The 20,112-nt window shown below is 41.7% G+C and overlaps 2 protein-coding genes across 2 annotated transcripts in view; one reads left to right on the forward strand and one right to left on the reverse strand.

The window, feature by feature from the left end:
• PLAAT1 (phospholipase A and acyltransferase 1) overlaps positions 1 to 20,112 on the reverse strand; it is a 197,301-nt gene that overhangs the window by 151,420 nt on the left and 25,769 nt on the right. The gene's annotated exons all lie outside the window — the stretch shown is intronic.
• Positions 1 to 20,112, forward strand: part of LOC136627016 (probable cation-transporting ATPase 13A5) — a 66,749-nt gene that overhangs the window by 46,232 nt on the left and 405 nt on the right. Inside the window, exons 14-23 of the mRNA XM_066601976.1 lie at positions 3,484 to 3,621; positions 4,919 to 4,998; positions 6,048 to 6,090; positions 7,204 to 7,313; positions 9,822 to 9,918; positions 11,768 to 11,840; positions 14,606 to 14,780; positions 15,796 to 15,968; positions 18,389 to 18,477; positions 19,119 to 19,199. Coding sequence (XP_066458073.1) covers positions 3,484 to 3,621; positions 4,919 to 4,998; positions 6,048 to 6,090; positions 7,204 to 7,313; positions 9,822 to 9,918; positions 11,768 to 11,840; positions 14,606 to 14,780; positions 15,796 to 15,968; positions 18,389 to 18,477; positions 19,119 to 19,199 — 1,059 coding nt within the window. The remainder of the gene's footprint in view (positions 1 to 3,483; positions 3,622 to 4,918; positions 4,999 to 6,047; positions 6,091 to 7,203; positions 7,314 to 9,821; positions 9,919 to 11,767; positions 11,841 to 14,605; positions 14,781 to 15,795; positions 15,969 to 18,388; positions 18,478 to 19,118; positions 19,200 to 20,112) is intronic.

Genomic DNA, 20,112 nt, shown 5'->3' on the forward strand with positions numbered 1-20,112 from the left:
CAATGCAATGGGATATATTTATGTACCCTCGGTGGCTTCCTGGGACCCACCCATGCTGTCGGTCCACACGGAGTTGTAACTGCATGTGTCTACTTATAAAGAACCCCAGTCTGACTGGGGCATGCAGTGTGGGCCGAAGCCCACCTGCAATAAACCTCACGTTACCTCAGCTGTGCTGGGCACTGCAATGGGATTTATTTATGTACCGCCGGTGGGTTCCAGGGAGCCACCCATGCTGTGGGTCCACAGGGACTTCACATTAGGGATTTGTACCTGCCAGTGTCTATGTATTGTGGGCTATTGCCCCGCACCTTTTAAAGAGGGTCGCTGCCTGGCCCTGCCAACCCTCTGCAGTGTGTGCCTCCGGTTCCTCCTCATGGCAGACGCACTTATAAATAGACATGAGGGTGGTGCGGCTATGAGGCCAGCGTGTGGCATGAGGGCAGCTGAAGGCTGCGCAGGGACACTTTGGTGTGCGCTGTGGACACTGGGTTGTGCGGGGGGGGGGTGTTGGGCAGCATGTAACCCAGGAGAAGTGTCAGCGGAGTGTCATGCAGGCAGTGATTGTGCTTTGTTGGAGGTAGTGTGGTGCTTAGCTAAGGTATGCCTTGCTCATGAGGGTTTTTCAGAAGTAAAAATTGTTGGGAGGGGGGGCCACTCTTGCCGCTTTTGTGGCCTAATAGTGGGACCTGCAAACCTGAAATGCAGCCCAGCATGTAGCCCCTCGCCTGCCCTATCCGTTTCTGTGTCGTTTTCAGCACTTTCTTGGGCTTTGCAGATTTTCACAAATGAAAACCTTAGCGAGCATCGGCGATATACAAAAATGCTCGGGTCGCCCATTGACTTCAATGGGGTTCGTTACTCGAAACGAACCCTCGAGCATCGCGAAAAGTTCGTCTCGAGTAACGAGCACCCGAGCATTTTGGTGCTCGCTCATCTCTAAGCACAGAGTCTGGGGAGCAACACCCCCACCCAGACTACTGTCTGCAACCTCCGCTTGTTCTTCTGGGCTATTCATCCACAAGAAGAAGGTCTCCAATAAAATAATCACCTTGCCCACAGACTTCTATGGAATCAAGAGAGGAGCAATAGGTTCTCTTTATTAAAGCCTGCTGCAGCCTGCATAGATGTTCAATGACATTGCTGTTGTGCTGGAGCTCTCTCTGACCTTGCCTGTTCAACTGTTCATTCTACAGTGTAGGAGTGTCTACACAGCGAGATACAAGATACTTGTAAAGGGTAAGCTTACGAGAGTTTGTAACTAATGGATTCAGGGTAATTGACATTACTGTCCAAAGTAGCATTATTGTTTCTATTCTTTGTAAAAGTGTGACATCTAGTGTTTTTTCTTTTTTGTTTTTCTATAGTTCTCTATAGTCTTCTGTTTGTTATTTCCAATTGGCTGCTGTGGGTCATGAGGGGTCTGTACCCAGCAGCAACTGGTAAAAAAAATACAGACTGGAAGAACATAAAAGCCTGCAACACTATGGGGTGTTAACATTCAAGCAGTCTGGTTACAGCAGCACACTAGATAGATCACATGCAGTGATTAATATTGCTCGGCCCGTAGTGGACTGGATCCAAATCCACGAATAGCATATGTAGAAATCGGACCTCAGAACAGCAAGGTTTCACTGGTGCAAATATTTAAAACATCCCAAGGGATGTATGCATCACAGAAGGGGAAATAAAACATTAAAAACAATCACAGAAAATGGCCATTACTTACTGACTGAGGAGTGCATATAGATGCATCCTCTCACCATGCAGGTTGCTGACTACCAAATGGAGGAGCCAATAACACCTGTGCAGGACACCGATAAAACAACCACTCACACTGCCTCTTGATATAAAGGGGGGTGGCTGCTTGGTGTATACTCCCACACATAGTGGATGCAGGGTGCCAGACCATTCTGATATATGTAGTTCACCATGCAGACCAGCAACCTGTTAATGACGCTATGATAATTCGGCGGGTTGCCCTGCATTTCCATCAGTGAACCACATTGGTACTGCCACCCTGGGCTCCCCCTGGAGTCTTAATGCCACACTGCATGTGAATGATAGATAATAAATGCAAGGCATTGGTTGGATGTTGGCCAAGATACATGAGCCCACTAACCACTTCACGCTTCCTTGCATTGTAGTGGGTCCCTACACTAATATAAATGCATCCCAGAAGGGGAAATAAAAAATCCCTTGCCATTCTGGATAATTTTTTATGGCATTTACCATTAATTTTATTGTATTAATACACCTTTAGTATTAATTTTATAATTTGTTAGGAAGCCAGAGAACAATTACTTGTAGTCTTATTTTTTTCACTAATAAAACATTGTGCGACAGAAATAAGTTTGGTTTTTTTCCCCATAAAACCACTTAGGTAACGCTGTCAACATTGACCACAGCATCTGAGGGGTTAAACATCTGGGTTGAAGAGGCAATAAAAAGCCTTATTATGTGTAAAAGGTGCAGCATACTGTACACTGACAATGACTATACCAACTGCAGCACAGTGCTGTTTCTGGAGCAGGTACTCTGAGGCCTTGGAGAGAAGGAGCAGTGAGGACATTCATGCTGTGTCAGGCAAACATGTGTCAAAAGAAATAAAATTCTTGCTCTTTTGTAGCTGCTGTGCTGGCAGGAGGTTTGAGGCAATGTGCCTGCAATCTGTGGCACAAGCCACAAATCTAAAAGCCTAGTGACGCCCCTGTTATATATCAAAATTCAAACTGTGAACATGCATATTTAAAGGGTACATAACTTTCAGAATAAGCTCCTGTGTGTACATGAGGAATAACACTATCTTTGGTCATTATATGACTTGTATTCTGCATTTATCCCCATTTTCCTCTCTGCAGGGTGTACAGCTGATTTTCAGTTCCTTGAGAACTAGTGTAAGGAGTCGTAACTGTTACGCTGTTTTTTATACACTGTGCATAGAGAACTGCAGATTCTCCTCTTATCTGTAACACAGAGACATACCATTGTTATGTAGGACAATGTCCCCTTCCCAGTGCTCTCATAGACTCGAGTAAGCATGATGATTCATCCCACTCGTACACTTCCTGTTCTGCCACCTCCAGTAGTACAGAATATTTGACAGCAGGCAGTGGACAGCAAGTAAGGAGGAAGGGAGACCCCTAGTGGTCAGCACTTTTACAGAGATTTTCAGGACAATAACGTAAGTTTAGGCAAAAAAAGAAAATTGCACCTATTACATTGGCTATCATACATTCATATGTAAATATATGTAGAAGCACAAGTTGGTTGAAAATTTACTGACCAGTTAAGTGTTCATTTCTATAGTGGGATACTGTAACTCTCTCATGTATTTTCAGATTTGGTACTAAGCAGGTACTCTGTCATTGCGCACTCAGCTGTGAACCTTTCTAGCACTATTATAAACTCTGTGCAAGTATGAGTATATAATCATGGATTTTACAATTATGGTCTGCAAACATAAATTAATGTCTATTTCAGAAAGCTATCAAACATATAGCAACATCCTCTGATATTACTTGGGGATGCAATGCAAGTGCAGGAAAGTATCATCATTATGCAATAAGTGGAAAATCATATGAAGTTATCAAGGAACATTTTCCTGACATGGTACCAGATGTAAGTATTCATTTAATTTTATATCAAATTAAATAGTAATGTCAATGACTCGGAGTCAAATTAATATTCAATGAAGCAATTACATGTAAATGTGCCACTTCATATCATTGAGGAAACAAAAAAATATTATCTAGAAAAAAAGATACACAAGCGTTCGGCAATCTCCAGAGCTTTAATTGAAACGAATGGAGCCGTGGTGTACATATGCGACCACCGCTTCATTCAGGCAGAGACCTTTGGGATCCCTGTTCTTGATACTAGTGGGGGCCCCAATAATCATAAAGCTATCACCTATCCTGTGGCAAATGTTACATTTTGGAGAAATCCACTTGAATGCCACAGCCAGCATAACTAATGTAAATATGTGGCTCTACAATCATGGTGCTGGTTATTAGGCCGCATTCACACGGGTGACAGCGATATTGCTGCTGTGTACACGTGATTTTGTAGCGTTAGTGACGCTTTTTTTCTTGGGAAAAATAAAGCATCATGCAGGTAGACTGTGGGAAGGGCTCGTATTAGAAAAGTTCTGACATATGTTCATACATGCACATCAGCCATGGATTTGCCACCCTTAGGCCTCATGTCCACGGGGAAAATCAGATCCGCTGCAGATTCTACATGTAGAATCTGCAGCGGGTCCCTCCTGCCCCGCGGACATGAGCGCCGAAAATAAGAATTTAAAAGTATTTACCTATCCGGCGCGGGCGGAGAAGATCAGCTGTTCCTCACGGCCGGATCTTCATTTTCGGCCGGCGGATGAATTCCTGACGCCGGCGGCACGTCGCCGGCACGTCGCCGACGTGCCGCGCGCATGCGCCGGGCACATCCGCCGAGCCGAAGCAAGGAAGATGCGGCCGTGAGGAACAGCTGACCTTCCCCGCCCGCGCCGGATGGTAAATACTTTAAATTCCTATTTTAGGTCTCCCGCGGATCCGGACGGCTTCCATAGGCTTCAATAGAAGCCCGCGGGAGCCGTCCCCGCGGGAGACCCGCACGAAAATGGAGCATGGTCCGGATTTTTCCATGCTCCATTTTTTTTAAAATCCCTTTTATTGACGATCCGCGGGTATTTATCTACCCGCGGGTGGTCAATGCATCCCTATGGGATGCGGATCCGCATGCGGGATATCCGCTGCGGATCTTAAATCATATTTTGCCCGTGGACATGAGCCCTTAGACTAGAACAACCTAAAGCTAAACAAACATTATATCTGAAATGATAATCCATCAAATGCAAATATATAAAATGTAAATATATGTGAATATATTTTAACCATCTTAGACTTTGTTGCAGATTCTTCTGAATGGAACTATTTTCGGCAGAATGACCCCAAAACAAAAATCTGGCATTATAGATGATTTACAAAAACTAAAGTAAGTTAAAAAATTATTTTCTGATGTCTAACATCCTTTCTTTTACCTCCCTGAAGGTAAAGAGATTATAATCCCTTGTTTATTATATTGATTGGGTCTCCTTTCTAAAGAGGTATTCCCATATGAGACTTTATTTGCATATACACAGGATATATCATGAAAGTCTGATAGATGTAGACCTTTTGGACCTGCACCTATTGCTAGCTGTGGCCCTCACTGTGCCTAACCCAGCTGAATGCAGTGGCCAGGAGTGGTAAGGACTTATGGAAACAGCCAATAGGGCTTTGCTGCTCTGTTTCTAGGAGCTTTGTGTGGCACAGAGTCTTAAGGCAGCAGAAATGCAGTCGTAAGCTCTCACTCACGACCTCAAGGTTGCGGGTTAAATCGGCTCAAGGGTGACTCAGCCTTCCTTCATTCCGCGGTCAGTAAAATGAGTGCTCAGCTTGATGGGGGGGGGTAAAAGATATCTGGGGAAGGCAATGGCAAACAACCCCGCCAAGAAAACATCACAATGTCATGTCACCCTAGGAGTCAGTCATGACTCGGTGCTTGCACCAGGGACCTTCACCTTTACCTTACTCTGTTTCCCTAACTCCCATAGATGTTGGAGTTGCAGAAATAATTTAGCACACTGTTTTCAGAATTTGGGGGATGCAAAAACCTTAGTCTGAAAATGACAAACATGACTTAACAAAATTATCTGGATGGTTATTGGGAATATTAGTAATTGCTATTTACCAATGACTGTAGAGTGCTGCTAATGAAGAACCTGCTAAAAAAATAGACATGGGCAATGAGTTGGTATATTTATGTTGAGCCAAACTACGAAACCTAACCACAATCCTCCCATTGTAAGGCCCATCTCCTCCTAGTGGCTTTTATTATCAAATTTTGAGCAATCTTGAATTTATTGATAACATGTATTATATTAATTTCATTTTAGCAAATGTGCAACTATTTAGTCAGCTAATTTTGGTTAAAAAATATTATTAATATTATAAAAAATACAAGTATTTTTAGTTTAACTGCTATTTTATTTTTTATTTTAGCTATTATGTTGGTATGTGTGGAGATGGAGCAAATGATTGTGGGGTAAGGCATTTTAGTATGTAGTCCCAACCTGAGGCATCTCCTTATTAGTCAGAATACCTTTACAATACAGTATATTTTGGTTTGTACCAGTGACAAACTTCTGTGTGCATCCAAGTAAAAACAGACTAGAGGATATGGATCCCAAGGACAGTCATATGAAGACAATTTGTTTGTCTGCAATCGGGGGGTCACTTTAACCCAAATTAATCATGGTTAAGATTTGTATGGTTTTGAGAGATCAGAACAATAACTGCCCAATGGAAAAGCATAAAATGATTTAGCATTGATTAATCATACATAGATATCATTGTTATTTTTTATGAAGCTGTTAAATATAGATATTCATTATCTAACTTTAAGGGCTCATGTGTTTTCACTGAGTATTACACATGTGTTGCACGGACGCAAAATACGCGGTGAATGGATTCAAAGAACGTCAATTGACTTTCATTGTTCCATGTACACCGGCGTGTGGACGTTGCGTATCGATACACAAGAGAAATAAATCGCAGCATGCTCTATTTCTCTGTGAACGTACGCAGCATTATACACTATTCACTTGTATGAGCTGTGTATATAACACTGTCCATACGCAATACATTATGAAAGGGCAGCATTTCCATAGGAATCCCTGATCTGAACAGAGTGGGAAATTAAAAAGAAAAAAATCATACTGCGCATGTTCGGGAGCGTGTGATTCACGGGCATATGCAGTGCCATACGCAGCTCATACGCCATCTCTGCCGGTTCTCTGACAGAAGCGCATATGGCTGGAAATGTGTAAAAAAAATTGCAGCATATGTCAGTTGTTTGATAATTCCAACATGTGGATGCATTTTTAAAGAGAACCTGCACTTTAACTTCAGAATGCTCCTGCTCTGTTGGCTGTTTTTGGTTTCTTCTGCCAGTTGAAGATGGCCCCAATAAAGCACTATGTAAGCACTAAATGAGGCTATAAGGGGCCGTCTCCTGCTGCCAGAAGGAGCTGAAAACGGCCAACGGAGCAGGAGCGTTCCAAAGTGAAAATGCAGGTTCTCTTTAAGCAATGTTGATTACCTTCTGTACGTGCCAGCAACTGTCTGTACACAAAATAATTTTTACTCCTACTACTAGGCACTCAAAGTGGCTCATGCAGGAATATCTTTATCCAACTTGGAAGCATCAGTGGCTTCACCATTTACATCCAAAATCCCAAACATTGAATGTGTGCCCAAACTACTAAAGTAAGTTATTGTTACTCTTCACACTGGATATGATAAATCGCACTAATACATTGTCACCTACAATAATACAAACTCATCCATCTCTATCTCTAACCAAGTAAAATGCAGTCTATTAACTTTGCTTGAGGAGAATTATGTGTTGTCAGCTCTTTATAGTATGGTTTGCCCTTACGCTATAAGAAAATTCACATTTTCTATTTTTATCAAAGGAATATACAGTATCTAAGGCGAAGATCCCCAGTGTGAGACCTGTAGCAACCTCATCTTCTAAGTCAGTGGTCCCCAACCTTTTTGGCACCAGGGACTGGCTTCAAGCCAGAACATTTTTACAAGGCCCAGCAGGGTTGGGCGGGACATGGGCGGGGCTTTGGTTATATGGGGCGGGGTTATGAAGGGAGTTGGAGTTCAGTGCATACTTATTCAATTATGACACTTAGAATGTCCTGGCAGTACACACATAGGGCAGTATAATATATATCCCCCTTCCCCGCCTGGCAGCACACACATAGGGCAGTATATAATCTATTTCCCCCCCCCAGCACACACATAGGGCAGCATATAATCTATTCTCCCCCCCCCCCCCAGCACACACATAGGGCAGCATATAATTTATCCCCCCAGCACACACATAGGGCAGCATATAATTTATCTCCCCCCCCAGTAATAGACAGCCCCCCCCCAGTAATAGACAGCCCCTCAGTAATTAGCAGCCCCTCCCTCTGTAATAAGTAGCCCCCACCCCCAGTAATAAGCAGCCCCCCTCAGTAATAAGCAGGCCCCCCCACCACTAGTAAGCAGCTCCCCAGTAATAGGCAGCCCCCCCAGTAATAAGCAGGCCCCCCACCAGTAATAGGCAGCCCTCCCCAGTAATAAGCAGCCCCCACCAGTAATAGGCAGCCCCCACCCCTCAGTAATAGGCAGCCCCCACCCCTCAGTAATAGGCAGCGCCCAGTAATTAGCAGCCCCTCAGTAATAAGCAGCCCCCCAGTAGTAAGCAGCCCCTCCAGTTTTAAGCAACCCCCCCCCCCAGTAGTAAGCAGCCCCCGCCCAGTAAAAAGCAGCCCCCCCAGTAATAAGCAGCCCCTCCTAGTAATAAGCAGCCCCCCGTAGTAAGCAGCCCCCCCTCCCCGTAGTAAGCAGCCCCCCCCAGTAGTAAGCAGCCCCTGCCCAGTAATAAGCAGCCCCCCCAGTAATAAGCAGCCCCCCAGTAACAGGCAGCCCCCCAGTAGTAAGCAGCCCCCCCCAGTAACAGTTTTAAGCAGCCCCCCCCCCCAGTAGTAAGCAGCCCCCCCCAGTAAAAAGCGCCCCCCCAGTAATAAGAAGCCCCCCCCAGTAGTGAGCAGCCCCCACCCCTCAGTAATAACCAGCCCCCCCCCCCAGTAATTAGCAGCCTCCCACAGTAGTAAGCAGCCCCCCTAGAAATAAACAACCCCCCCAACCCATATACTTACCTCCTCCCTGCTGTCAGCGTTGCTCCCTCTCTGCTTGCCCTGACATCAGTGTGCAGCCCGGCACGCTTCCTCCCCGAGTCCTCTCCTGCGGAACTAATGAGCAGCGGACTCGGGGAGGAGAATCCTGGCTGCACACTGACGTCAGTGTGCACTGGGATCAGCGTGATTACCAGCGGGGAGCTGCAGTGCCCCCGCTGGTAATCGCTTTAGTGGTGAGTGGTGTCGGCACGCCGCGGGCCACATAACACGAGGCAGAGGGCCTTGTGTTTAGAAGAAAAGTTCCGGCGGTGCCGCGGACCGGCGCTAACGGCCTAGTGGCCCGGCCCCGGTCCGCGGCCTGGTGGTTGGGGACCCCTGTTCTAAGTGATATTTATAATACTGGTATCATGTCATCTGGCATAGGTTCCATCAGAGATTGGGCATAAGTAATACTTTGTATCACCTATACTTAAATCACTGGTTAAATAACTGAAGAATTGACTTTTAAATGCATACAAATTGATAGTCCTTTACTCTTGTATTTTATTACAGATCAACTATTTTTTTTAAATTTCACAGGCAATGGGCCTCAAAGTACAATATTAAAACACTTACATATATTAGTATGTAAGCATTTAGTATGCAAATAGTACAATATTTAAATAGTACTTGTAAACTAATAGTTACATACTAAGGCCTAAGAAAGTTAAGAATAAAAACACCTCCTACACACTCCCTACCATTGAGAGGGAAAAAACTGCAATTTTAAGAAATTGAAAATGTATTATTTTAATATTCTAAAATCATTTCTCCCTTTTGCCACATCAATGACTATTGAGAGAAGCACGGGGCAGGGCAGAGAGACAAAAACCAAGTAATCAGAAGTCCTATCTGCAAAATGGCTGACAATAGTTGCAGTTTCAAGTCTATTGTTAAAAGAAAGAGAGCACCTTTGCATCACACTTAGAGCAAAACATCTGCCATAGCATACTGAGCAAAGAACTGAGACATTCAGGACGTTTTTATTGTATTGGTGAAAGCTTTTAATTATTATTATTATTTTTTCTTTGACACACAGGGAAGGAAGAAATGCATTTGTTACATCTATATGTTTGTTCAAGTACCTCATTATGTACACCATGATTGAGCTTGTTTGTATGATGCTTCTATTCTGGGTAAGCTAAAGTGGTTTTAGAAAGTAATCAGTGTGGTATAATGTAGGCTTTAGCCATATAATAGATAATTCATAAAAACATAAATGCATGCGCAAAAGCATGAGGAAGTATGTTATAATACAATAACTTAGAGAAAAGATTTTTTAAGTCTAAGATTGGCACAGATAAATTACATAACTGGGTTTTTTTTAACCTTTTTTGGAGATGTGTGTTTTGTTTTTTTTTAAAATCAGAACGACTTGTCGAAAGACATTTCAACACCTACAATGAACTTGTGCAAGTGCATGTACTTATTATCTTTGCGACGCTTGAAAAAGACGGCTGTGTACCGTCGAAATGCGTCGCAGCAATAAAAGTGGACTTATTAATATAAAACGAGGTGTCCTGGTACCGGAGCACGGGGATACTTTTCTTTATTATAAACCTGTTTGGATATTCAAAGCCTTTTGAGGACTTTCACCCCGGGACGTCTCTCCTATGAGCATAGGATTGTGGACCAGGTTTTTCTGAAGGTGAACGTGGATCTCGGGTGCCGGTGGCTCCTTTAATTAGGAGTTCACTGTGCACCAGGTGAGTTAATACTCACCATTTACCACATTTATTTTTCTAATCTTTTACATATTGAGGCGCTGAGATATTGTTGTTCTTTTCAAGGTACAGTAAGAGCAATAGAGATTGTTGTCCACATTATAGGAAAAAATCCGGAAATACAAGTAACAGCATAAAACAAAAAAGAAGCATTACTCATTTGTTTAATTCCCCAGGTGTTTCAGTGCTACCACTTTGGTCTTCCCTTATTGGACTTCTTTTTAATTAGCTGAACTAGTGACGTTCCATACCCCCCTGCCCCACCCGATATAGCTGTCCTATGTCATATAGCATTGAGACCAGTGATTGGTCACCACTGCATCCAAGTAACCAAATCCCAAGGAGTAGGATCAGAGCAGTGGATTGAACGGCTTCTTTTCTTGTTTTATGCCATTCTCTGCATTTGCTATTTTTTAAAATAACTCCTTTAACGTTAGGGTTAGAGTCATCCGTCATTTGTGATCAAATCATGGCATTACCTCGACTCATAGATGACTTTAATTTAAAGAAAACAGCGAGCAACCTTTTTTTTTTTTTTACCAAGAAGTCTCCCACAACTTTTGCTAACATTGTGATTTTCGTACAAATAGCAGGTGACTTTATAGAGCCTCAGCATAAGAACTTTGACTAATATTCTAATTTACTACAGGTTGGATAGCCAAATACAGCAATAGGCCCTTTTTCAGACATGCATATTTTTAATGTCTATTTGGTCTATGTTTTGCGGAGCTAATTAAAATCTCTAAATCCATTTACATGGGCATATTTTTTGAAAAACACAGCATGGACTACTTTTATCTGCTTATGGTAAAAAATATGTCCATTATAGTCTATGGAAAGTGATGAACATATGGATGCATCTGTATTACATCCATATTTCTTCAGTATTCGATCTGTATTTGATTCCATATTTGCATTTATTTGCATTATTTTGTATTGGGCAAAAACGGATCTGTATTTGCCTAGTAAAAAAAATTCCAATTAAAGCAAATATGGTAGCAAATGCAGATCAAATACTAATGAAATATTGATGCAACACGCACACAATCTCATCTGTAACATATTCATATTATAGATTTATTACAAAATGCTTGTATGAATTCAGCCACAAGGCAATCCCTTTGCAGTGTATTTTTAAAGTCTCCAACATATAATCTTTGTACACAACATGCTTTACTAATTTTATAGCCAAAACATGTATTTTACTTGATTGGGCTAAGGAATCTGATTACAAAGTTATTAAGATTTCCTTTCTCTCTAGAAACAAACTTTACTTGGAAATTACCATTATCTTATGCAAGACATTGCCATCACTGTCACAGTTCTGCTAACACGTGAGTGTAATATTGTAACATTGCAACTGACAAATAGTGACAGGCTTTTGTTTTGTAGATATACATTTACTACTGTGTATATATATATATATATATATAGTACTGGTACAGTCAGCTATGTAACCTATGAATGGATCTCACATACAAATCCTTTTGTGGGACTAATTAATACTGTAAAAATGAATAAAATACAGTACTTTTGGACCCTTTTTGGGTGCAAAAGTAGTAAAACATAACAATATATATATAATTTTGGTACTTGTGTAATTGCACTGACTCACAGAATACAGTTGACATACAGTTTCACACTATGCGGTGAAAAATTTTAATAAAAAAAAATAAAAGTTATGGCTTTCGGAATGAGGAGATGAAAAAAACAACAAAATAATCACCAGTTGAAATAGGTGTTAAATTAGGGATGAGCGAGTATACTCGCTAAGGCACTACTCGCTTGAGTAATGTGCCTTAGCCAAGTATCTCCCTGCTCGTCCCTAAAGATTCGGGGGCCGCCGCAGCTGACAGGTGAGTTGCGGCGGGGAGCGCGGGGGGGGGGGGGGGAGGGAGAGAGAGATCTCCCCTCCGTTCCTGCCCGCTCTCGCTGGCAGCTCCCCACCCCGCGCCAGCCCCCGAATCTTTAGGGACGAGCCGGGAGATACTCGGCTAAGGCACATTACTTGAGCGAGTGGTGCCTTAGCGAGTATACTCGCTCATCTCTAGTGTTAATGTTACATTTTCTTTAAATGGTGTTGGTGACTAAGGTAACATTTTTTTTTATTTCCTTTCATTGAGTTTTATATGTTTTGTAATACTTTATTAATATGAAATTTGCATGGAAGAACTTCTTTAAGCTGGCCTGACCTCCAGTGGTTGTTAGATAGAACACACCTTAATTTCCCATGCCATCTAGTAGACATATCAGTATTTCTACTGTATTTGTCAATGCTTAGATAGATAGATAGATAGATAGACTGTATGCAATAACCCTGATAGATAGATAGATAGATAGACTGTATGCAATAACCCTGATAGATAGATAGATAGATAGACTGTATGCAATAACCCTGATAGATAGATAGATAGATAGATAGATAGATAGATAGATAGATAGATAGATAGATAGATAGATAGATAGATAGATAGACTGTATGCAATGACACGTACAGCTTGGAACCATAAATACTAGAGCACGCCAGCCATTTACAGTCAGTCTCCATTGAAGTTGGAAGTGGGCAAACATGTACTCGGCCAGTGATGGCGAACCTTTTAGGGACCGAGTGCCCAAACTACAACCCAAAACCCACTTATGTATCGCAAAGTGCCAACACGTCAGGGGGCGGGGCTTATCACAACGTATGATTTTACCCCCGTCGTTCTAAAAAGGACAAGGCTGTTTCAGAATAGACCGGGTGCAGATTCTGACTGCTTTTTGGACGCGGAAATACTGCAGAATGTGCTCAGCGGAGATTTCTGTGGAAAATTCTGCAGCATTTCCGCATCTAAAAAGCAGTCAGAATCTGCACCCGGTCTATTCTGAAAGAGCCCTGCCCATTTCTGCCACATGTACACATACCCCAGCGGTAATAGTGACACCTTCACCCCAGCGATAATAGTGACATCCCACAGCAGTAATAATAGTGACACTCCCCCCATTAGTAATAAGAGTGACATACCCCAGCGGTCACCCCAGAGTGACATACCCCTTCGTTGCTGCGAAGACAGACAGACATACATACATTCGTTTTTATATATCTAGATGACGGCAGCAGCGACCACTGAGGTTTTGTAGGCCGCTGCTTCCCCCTTGCAGGCTGAATAAAATAGCCGTTGTGTGGAACATCCAATTTATCCGGCTGCTGTGGCTTCTTGGGAAGATAGCCTAGTAGTCAATAAAATAAATATTACTTTTAGTCCTTCAGTGTAATCATTTAATACTGTAGCTGATATTATCCTACAATGTTTGTATAACTTAGAATTACAGTATTTAATAAGCAACTAGTAAATTAATGTTGATGCAATGTAATACATGTATTAGCTTTATAGTTGTTGTCCTTGTTTTACAATTCCTATTCATTATTAGGATCCTGCAAAAATAAACCAATTAAAGTTTTTCTCCTGCTGCCACCCCAGTAATCAGCTATAATTTGTGGGAAAACTAAGCAGCAAGCATTCAGTTTGCCTCCAGTGCCTCCCCAGTGCATTACATGGTGTCCATTGAAATCAATGCAAAAATCTTTAATGCATAGATGAAAAGAGAGACACGCTTTGTAATCACTCTCTGGTGGAAGCCCTTGACAAAGGACCACTTTTGTTTACTAGTAGAGTACTTTAAATGTTTTTTTTTTTAAAGAGCCCATTTACATGAATCTAATGGATCGATTGGGCTTCTAAGTCAGGGGTCCCCAACTCCAGTCCTCAGGGACCACCAACAGGTCATGTTTTCAGGATATCCTATGGTAAGAACACCTGTGGCAATGTCTGAGGACCGACAATAATTACATCACCTGTGCAATACTGAGGAAATCCTGAAAACATGACCTGTTGGCGGTCCCTGAGGACTGGAGTTGGGGAACACTGTTCTAAGTAATATCAATCAGATATAATGTTGAGAGCAGTTACACTGAAAAAATGCAATATTACAATTAATCTAAGTAGCAATTTCTATTATTGCAACACAATCACTAAACTTTTGAAAAAAAAGGTGTGAAAGCAAGTAGCAAATGTATCCATCTTTCCCAAATACACAGTATTTGTTCTTTCTACCACAGTGAGTATAACTGGCCCTGCATCAAAGCTAGCCCCCTATAGACCTGCAATGAGTCTCCTTTCTCCACCTTTGCTGCTCTCAATGGTTCTTCATATTTCTTTCACCATCATGATACAGACTAGCGCCTTCTTCCTTGTACAGCAGCAACCATGGTACAATGAAAGTAATGTTTTCAGGTGAGATTATTTTCTTTATTTAAAAATAACAGCAAAATGTTTTTAGCCCTAGACATTACAAAAGTTGCCAGGATTTACCACTCAGGATAGAAGGGCCTGATATTGTTTGTTCCCCCTTCCTTACTATGATCCTTGATCCAATTCTCTACCCACTTTGTTACTAATAATGCATTCTGGAGATGAGAGACCTGCAAAGGTTCTTCTAAACCAATAGCAAAGTGTATGGGACCAACTAGGGTTGAGCCCACTCTCCCCATTGGTTACATTGTAGCCTCATGATCTTGTTTCATGGTATGTACTCTCTTGCTTGTATCTATAGAGTCATCTCATTAATTTACTCAGATTACTGTGTTCAATTAATAAGCCTATGATATTTCATTCCTGTTCACTTACTCTACTTGCCCCTGTCTCATACTTCTATTGTCACAGACCTATAAGTTAAGGGTTATACATTATCTCATCTCAAAGAAAAGTCTTTTCAATACATTGATGGAACAAAAGGAAGTTTATTGTTTATATAAGTGTACCTCCAGTGAGAAATTAAAATTCCTTTCAAACTTAGCTGTTTATGCTGCAGACAATAAGCTGTTATCATTGTCTGCTATGTTATACTGTAGTAGATAGAGTAGAGCTGAAGCCCACTCACAACTTTATATATCTCCTAGCTCACAATACATTTGCAATTTCTCTTGCCTCCTCTCATTCCTTCACAATGGCAGCTGAGAACACACTTTGCAAGCGCATTGCACTTTTTTCCAAGATTTCTGAAAAACCTTAGCATTGTTGCTAGAATATCAACTTGTGTAATCATATGTTAGTAACTTTAATTTGGTATATATGCTACAAGGTTTTTAGTGGATCACATGAGACATGTACTTATGCAATGCAGAAATGAGAAACATTTCTGTTTATCTACTGAGCTTATGAAAAATTCAAAAGCTTCTTAAAATGTTTCTTAGATATTATATTCTTTTAGAATATTGGCTGCTAATGCTCCATATTTGTTCTTATTTAGCGCTTGTCTTCTTAATAATGAAACTGCTGTCAACCAAACATTGATGATGCCACACAGTCAGTCTCAGAATTTCCTGACCTCGACGTTATGGCCCGTGAGTGGGATAAACCTCATCATTGTCGAATGTGTGTTTTCTAAAGGAAGACCTTTCAGAAAGCCAATGTACACAAACTGTAAGTGTTGACAGTATTATATGTACCTGTAATTGAAAAATAATTCACATTTACAACATAAAAAATGTAATTTTTCTATTTTCTGTACAAAATATACTGTCAGAGGTGTAGTTTGAACCTTCTGGACCTCAACACAAAATATACTACAGAGCCCCCACCTGTCATGTGTCCTTTATGATACTGATGTATATTTCTGAGGTGGGGGGAACTTTTGGCCACATAGTGCACCAGGACCTAAGTGTGACTGTTATCTCTGCAAGCGTGAGGATGCTTTCACATGAACGTGTGTGTACATAGGTGTGCACAAAACCAAGCGTCTATTATGAACACACCATAGGAAACCAATGGTTCTATGTCCATGTTTTAAAGTCATGCAAACGTGCGCACCTATAAAAGATAGGACATGCGTACACCATAGGTCTGTGGTGTGTGTCCCCTTGTCACTAAACACTTTGACAGCACTGTTAGTGTTCAGTGATAAGGAGACTACTCGCAGGAAGTAAAGAATCCCCTGCCACAGCTGTGACAACTGTGGCAGAGGATTTCTTCAACTCCATGGGCAGTAAAGTATCCCCTGTGGCAGAGGATTTTGTCCATCTCCACAGGGAGTAAAGAATCCCCTGCCACAGCTGTCACAGCTGTGGCAGAGGATTTCAAAGCTCTCCCTTTGATTTCCCGCTGCTGCCTGTGATTGGCTGAGTGCTGGGACCAATCACAGGCAGCGCTCAGCTGTCATTCAATGAATGGCCAAGCGCTGCCTGTGATTGGCTGAGTGCTCAGCCAGTCAGATACAGCCCTTTCAGCAGGCAGGGATTTTAAAACCCTTCCTGTTGAAAGAACTTCATTAAAGTGATTGGACCCAAATTGCAAGACGTGCCTGGGCCCCGATGGAGAGGTGAGCATTTATTTATTTACACCAGATAGGAGTGATTTTCAGGGAAGGGCTCATATTTAAAGCCCTTTCATGAAAAGTCACTGCAGGGGTGTCAGCATCCTGTTGCTTTCAATGGGGCTACCGGCAGTGTGGCCCCATTGAAATCAATAGGAGAGCTTTGCGATCCTCTGCCACAGCTGTGACAGCTGTGGCAAGGAATTCTTTACTCCTCATGCAGTTAAAGAAATCCCCTTCCACAGCTGTGTTCAGTGACACGGGGACTACCCATGGGGAATATTTACACGGCAGCGGCGGAGAGGTGAGTACGTGTGTGTATATGTGTATATATATATATATATATATATATATATATATATATATATATATATATATATATATATATATATATATATATACACACACATACATTATAATATTTTTTTTTTCTCTGCGTCCATCCAAAGGGCATAGCTTTGTGGAAAAGGCATATTGTTAATTTAACATTGTGCACCAAGATTTGCTATCAAAATTTTGTTGCAAAATTTCGTGAAAAATCAGAGGCAGGTCTGACTCACACCCCCTTCACACCCACTGCAGGCCGGCCGCGGGGAACTCCGACTGCCAGGAGCAGGTGAGTATGTATATATTTTTTATTTTAACACTTTTCTGGATGAATTGCAGGGAAGGGCTTATATATTTAAGCCCTTCCCGACAATTAATCCCGCCACGCCGGCAGCCCATTGCTTTCAATGGAGTCGGCTGTATTGCCGGCTCCATTGAATTCAATGGGCAAACATCGTTCTTCTCTGCCACAGCTGTTACAGCTGTGGCAGAGAAGAATGATTTGTCTTCTATATGTTCTCAATGGGGTCGGCGCTGCTACCGCCGGCCCCATTGAGCGCATATAGAGAAGAGAACAGGAATCGCAGATTGCAGATAGGTGCGATCTGCGATTTCTGTTCTATAATTTATCGGACGAGCGCATAAAAAGCACTCATGTGTCCGATACCATTGCAAAGCAATGGTTTTAAAAAATTGCCGGACGCATGCGCATGCGCAAATCGCGCAACAAAACGCCCGTCTGACTAAGGCCTAAGAGTGATGATCAGTGTTGGCAGTTAAATGAATTATTGTCATGACTGGAATTCTTACTATTCAGAGCCTTTTGTAGACGTATTTTATAGATTACCGTACCATTCTAGGATTCTGTAAAACAGAAACCACTAGATCTAGAGTTGGAAGGGACCTCCAGGGTCATCGGATCCAACCCCATGCTGAATGCAGGATTCACTAAATCATCGCAGACAGATATTTGTCCAGCCTTTGTTTGTTGTTTGATATGTATTTAAAGGTGCTGGAAATGGTGTTGTTGTAATTTTCATGTCATTGCACTAGATATTTAACTCGGAAGTCAATATTTTTAATTGTGCCATGTATGACAATACAGCTCACACTACAATAACATGCTACTCTGTATTTTTGTACAATCTATGCAGTAAGAAGAATATTAGTCTATAACAATTTTTTTTGGATTTTGTTTTGGCAGATGTATTTTGCATACTAATTTTAGCCCAGCTGGTTGCCTTTTTATTTATGCTGTTTGCTGATTTTGAACTTCTTTACCATTTTATGGAGGTATGTAAGAATTAAGATCATTCAAGGGGCTGTCTAGAAATGCCACAAAATGTCCTTTGAAAATGCATCCCAGGATAGGAAAATTCATCTGTAGACCAAAGAAGAAAGCTAAGCGATAGAGCCTAACAGCACATTGTTCATTCCTGTCAGGCTTACCATAAACTCTGAGGGAACCTTTGCACAGGGCGGAAACGCTGTGGGCATTCCATAACAGAATACCTGCAACAATTCCGCAGAAAATTCGCAGTGGTCAAATCCACGCCATTTAGGAGCGGATTGGAACGTGTTTCTATTCACGGATTCGTTGCAAAATTTAACCCCTGTTATAGATTCGAGGAGATTTTCTGTACTATGTAAAGGAGATTTCTGAAATCTCCTTCATGTCTTGTATTGTAAATGCTGCGGAAATTCCACTGTGATTCCACTAGCAAAAATTCTGCAGCATTTACTGTCTGTGTGAAGGCAGCCTAACAGAACGGAACAGTGTAGCATTAGCCCCTTTCCCTTATAGTCCGTTCTAGGACTGGTTTCCACAGGCTGCAAGAACACGCCAATAAGGGATAACATGTTACTTATATGTTTTATTGGAATCCTATAAATATAATACTCACGAGATCATTACATTTTATCTCCTCTGCTAGCTTGTCTGCACTCCTTATTACTGGAGATTCGAAATATTAGGAATGCTTATTATACTTTTTGCTGCTTCTTATGGTGTAGAGGTAAGTCATATACTTCATTAGAAACTTTTCTATAAACACCTAAATAAAAGTATCTATCTACACATCTATTAAATTCAATGACCATTTAAGTAGGTATTTATTACCTAGAGATCTAATATGAGCAAGAAAGGCATGTAACAAAATGGAAAAAAACACTACAATGTAAAAGATGTGCACACTTTCAAAAAATTGCTATAGGACCCAGGATTTTAGCATTTTCTAATCCCACACCTGGCAATTTTGATATATAAATAGTACATGTACTGCTGACATCTGAAGCCCCAACTTTCAGGAAAATGGAGTATTCTCCCCATAGGGCTTCCACTCCCTTTCTTAAAAGACTAGTGCACACTCCCTAAACCTGTTCCCCTTTCATTCCTTTCCCTGTATCTCCTGTATTAGGCAACCACATTCTAGAGTAAATGTCTAAGCAATTGGTCGCATTAGCCATTGTGAGAGTCCCTATTAGTTGTGTATTCTTGTTCTCATTCCTGCTTGACTTATGTCAACTCTGACTTCTGTGCTTTCTAACCTTGGCTGTATTTACTGGACTTCATTATTGCTTGCTGCCTTTCCTGACCTTCTGCTTTGACCTTGTTATAGCTACATTGCCACAAGTCCTGACCTTTGCTACATTTCTTGATAAGCATCTCTTCAAACTATCAGGTTCTGTGCCTCGGCCCAGTGCAGCATCAATAGCCACACAACCAAGACTTTCTGTGTGTATAAGGGCTTGGGGGACCCCATAGTAAAGCTAGCGTAACTCTTGGAGGGATTAAGCATGAAAACCAGGCTTCCCCAGGTGCTGCCATCTCAGATAGCCCATAGCCAGGCCGGTGTGTGGCGAGGCGGATCCATATCCATCTGCCTGTCAGATAGTTTATACACAGTTTATGTGTGAAGCTATATGTAT

Source organism: Eleutherodactylus coqui, chromosome 1 (assembly GCF_035609145.1).
Source record: "Eleutherodactylus coqui strain aEleCoq1 chromosome 1, aEleCoq1.hap1, whole genome shotgun sequence".
In the NCBI taxonomy this organism is placed as follows: Eukaryota; Metazoa; Chordata; class Amphibia; order Anura; family Eleutherodactylidae; genus Eleutherodactylus; species Eleutherodactylus coqui.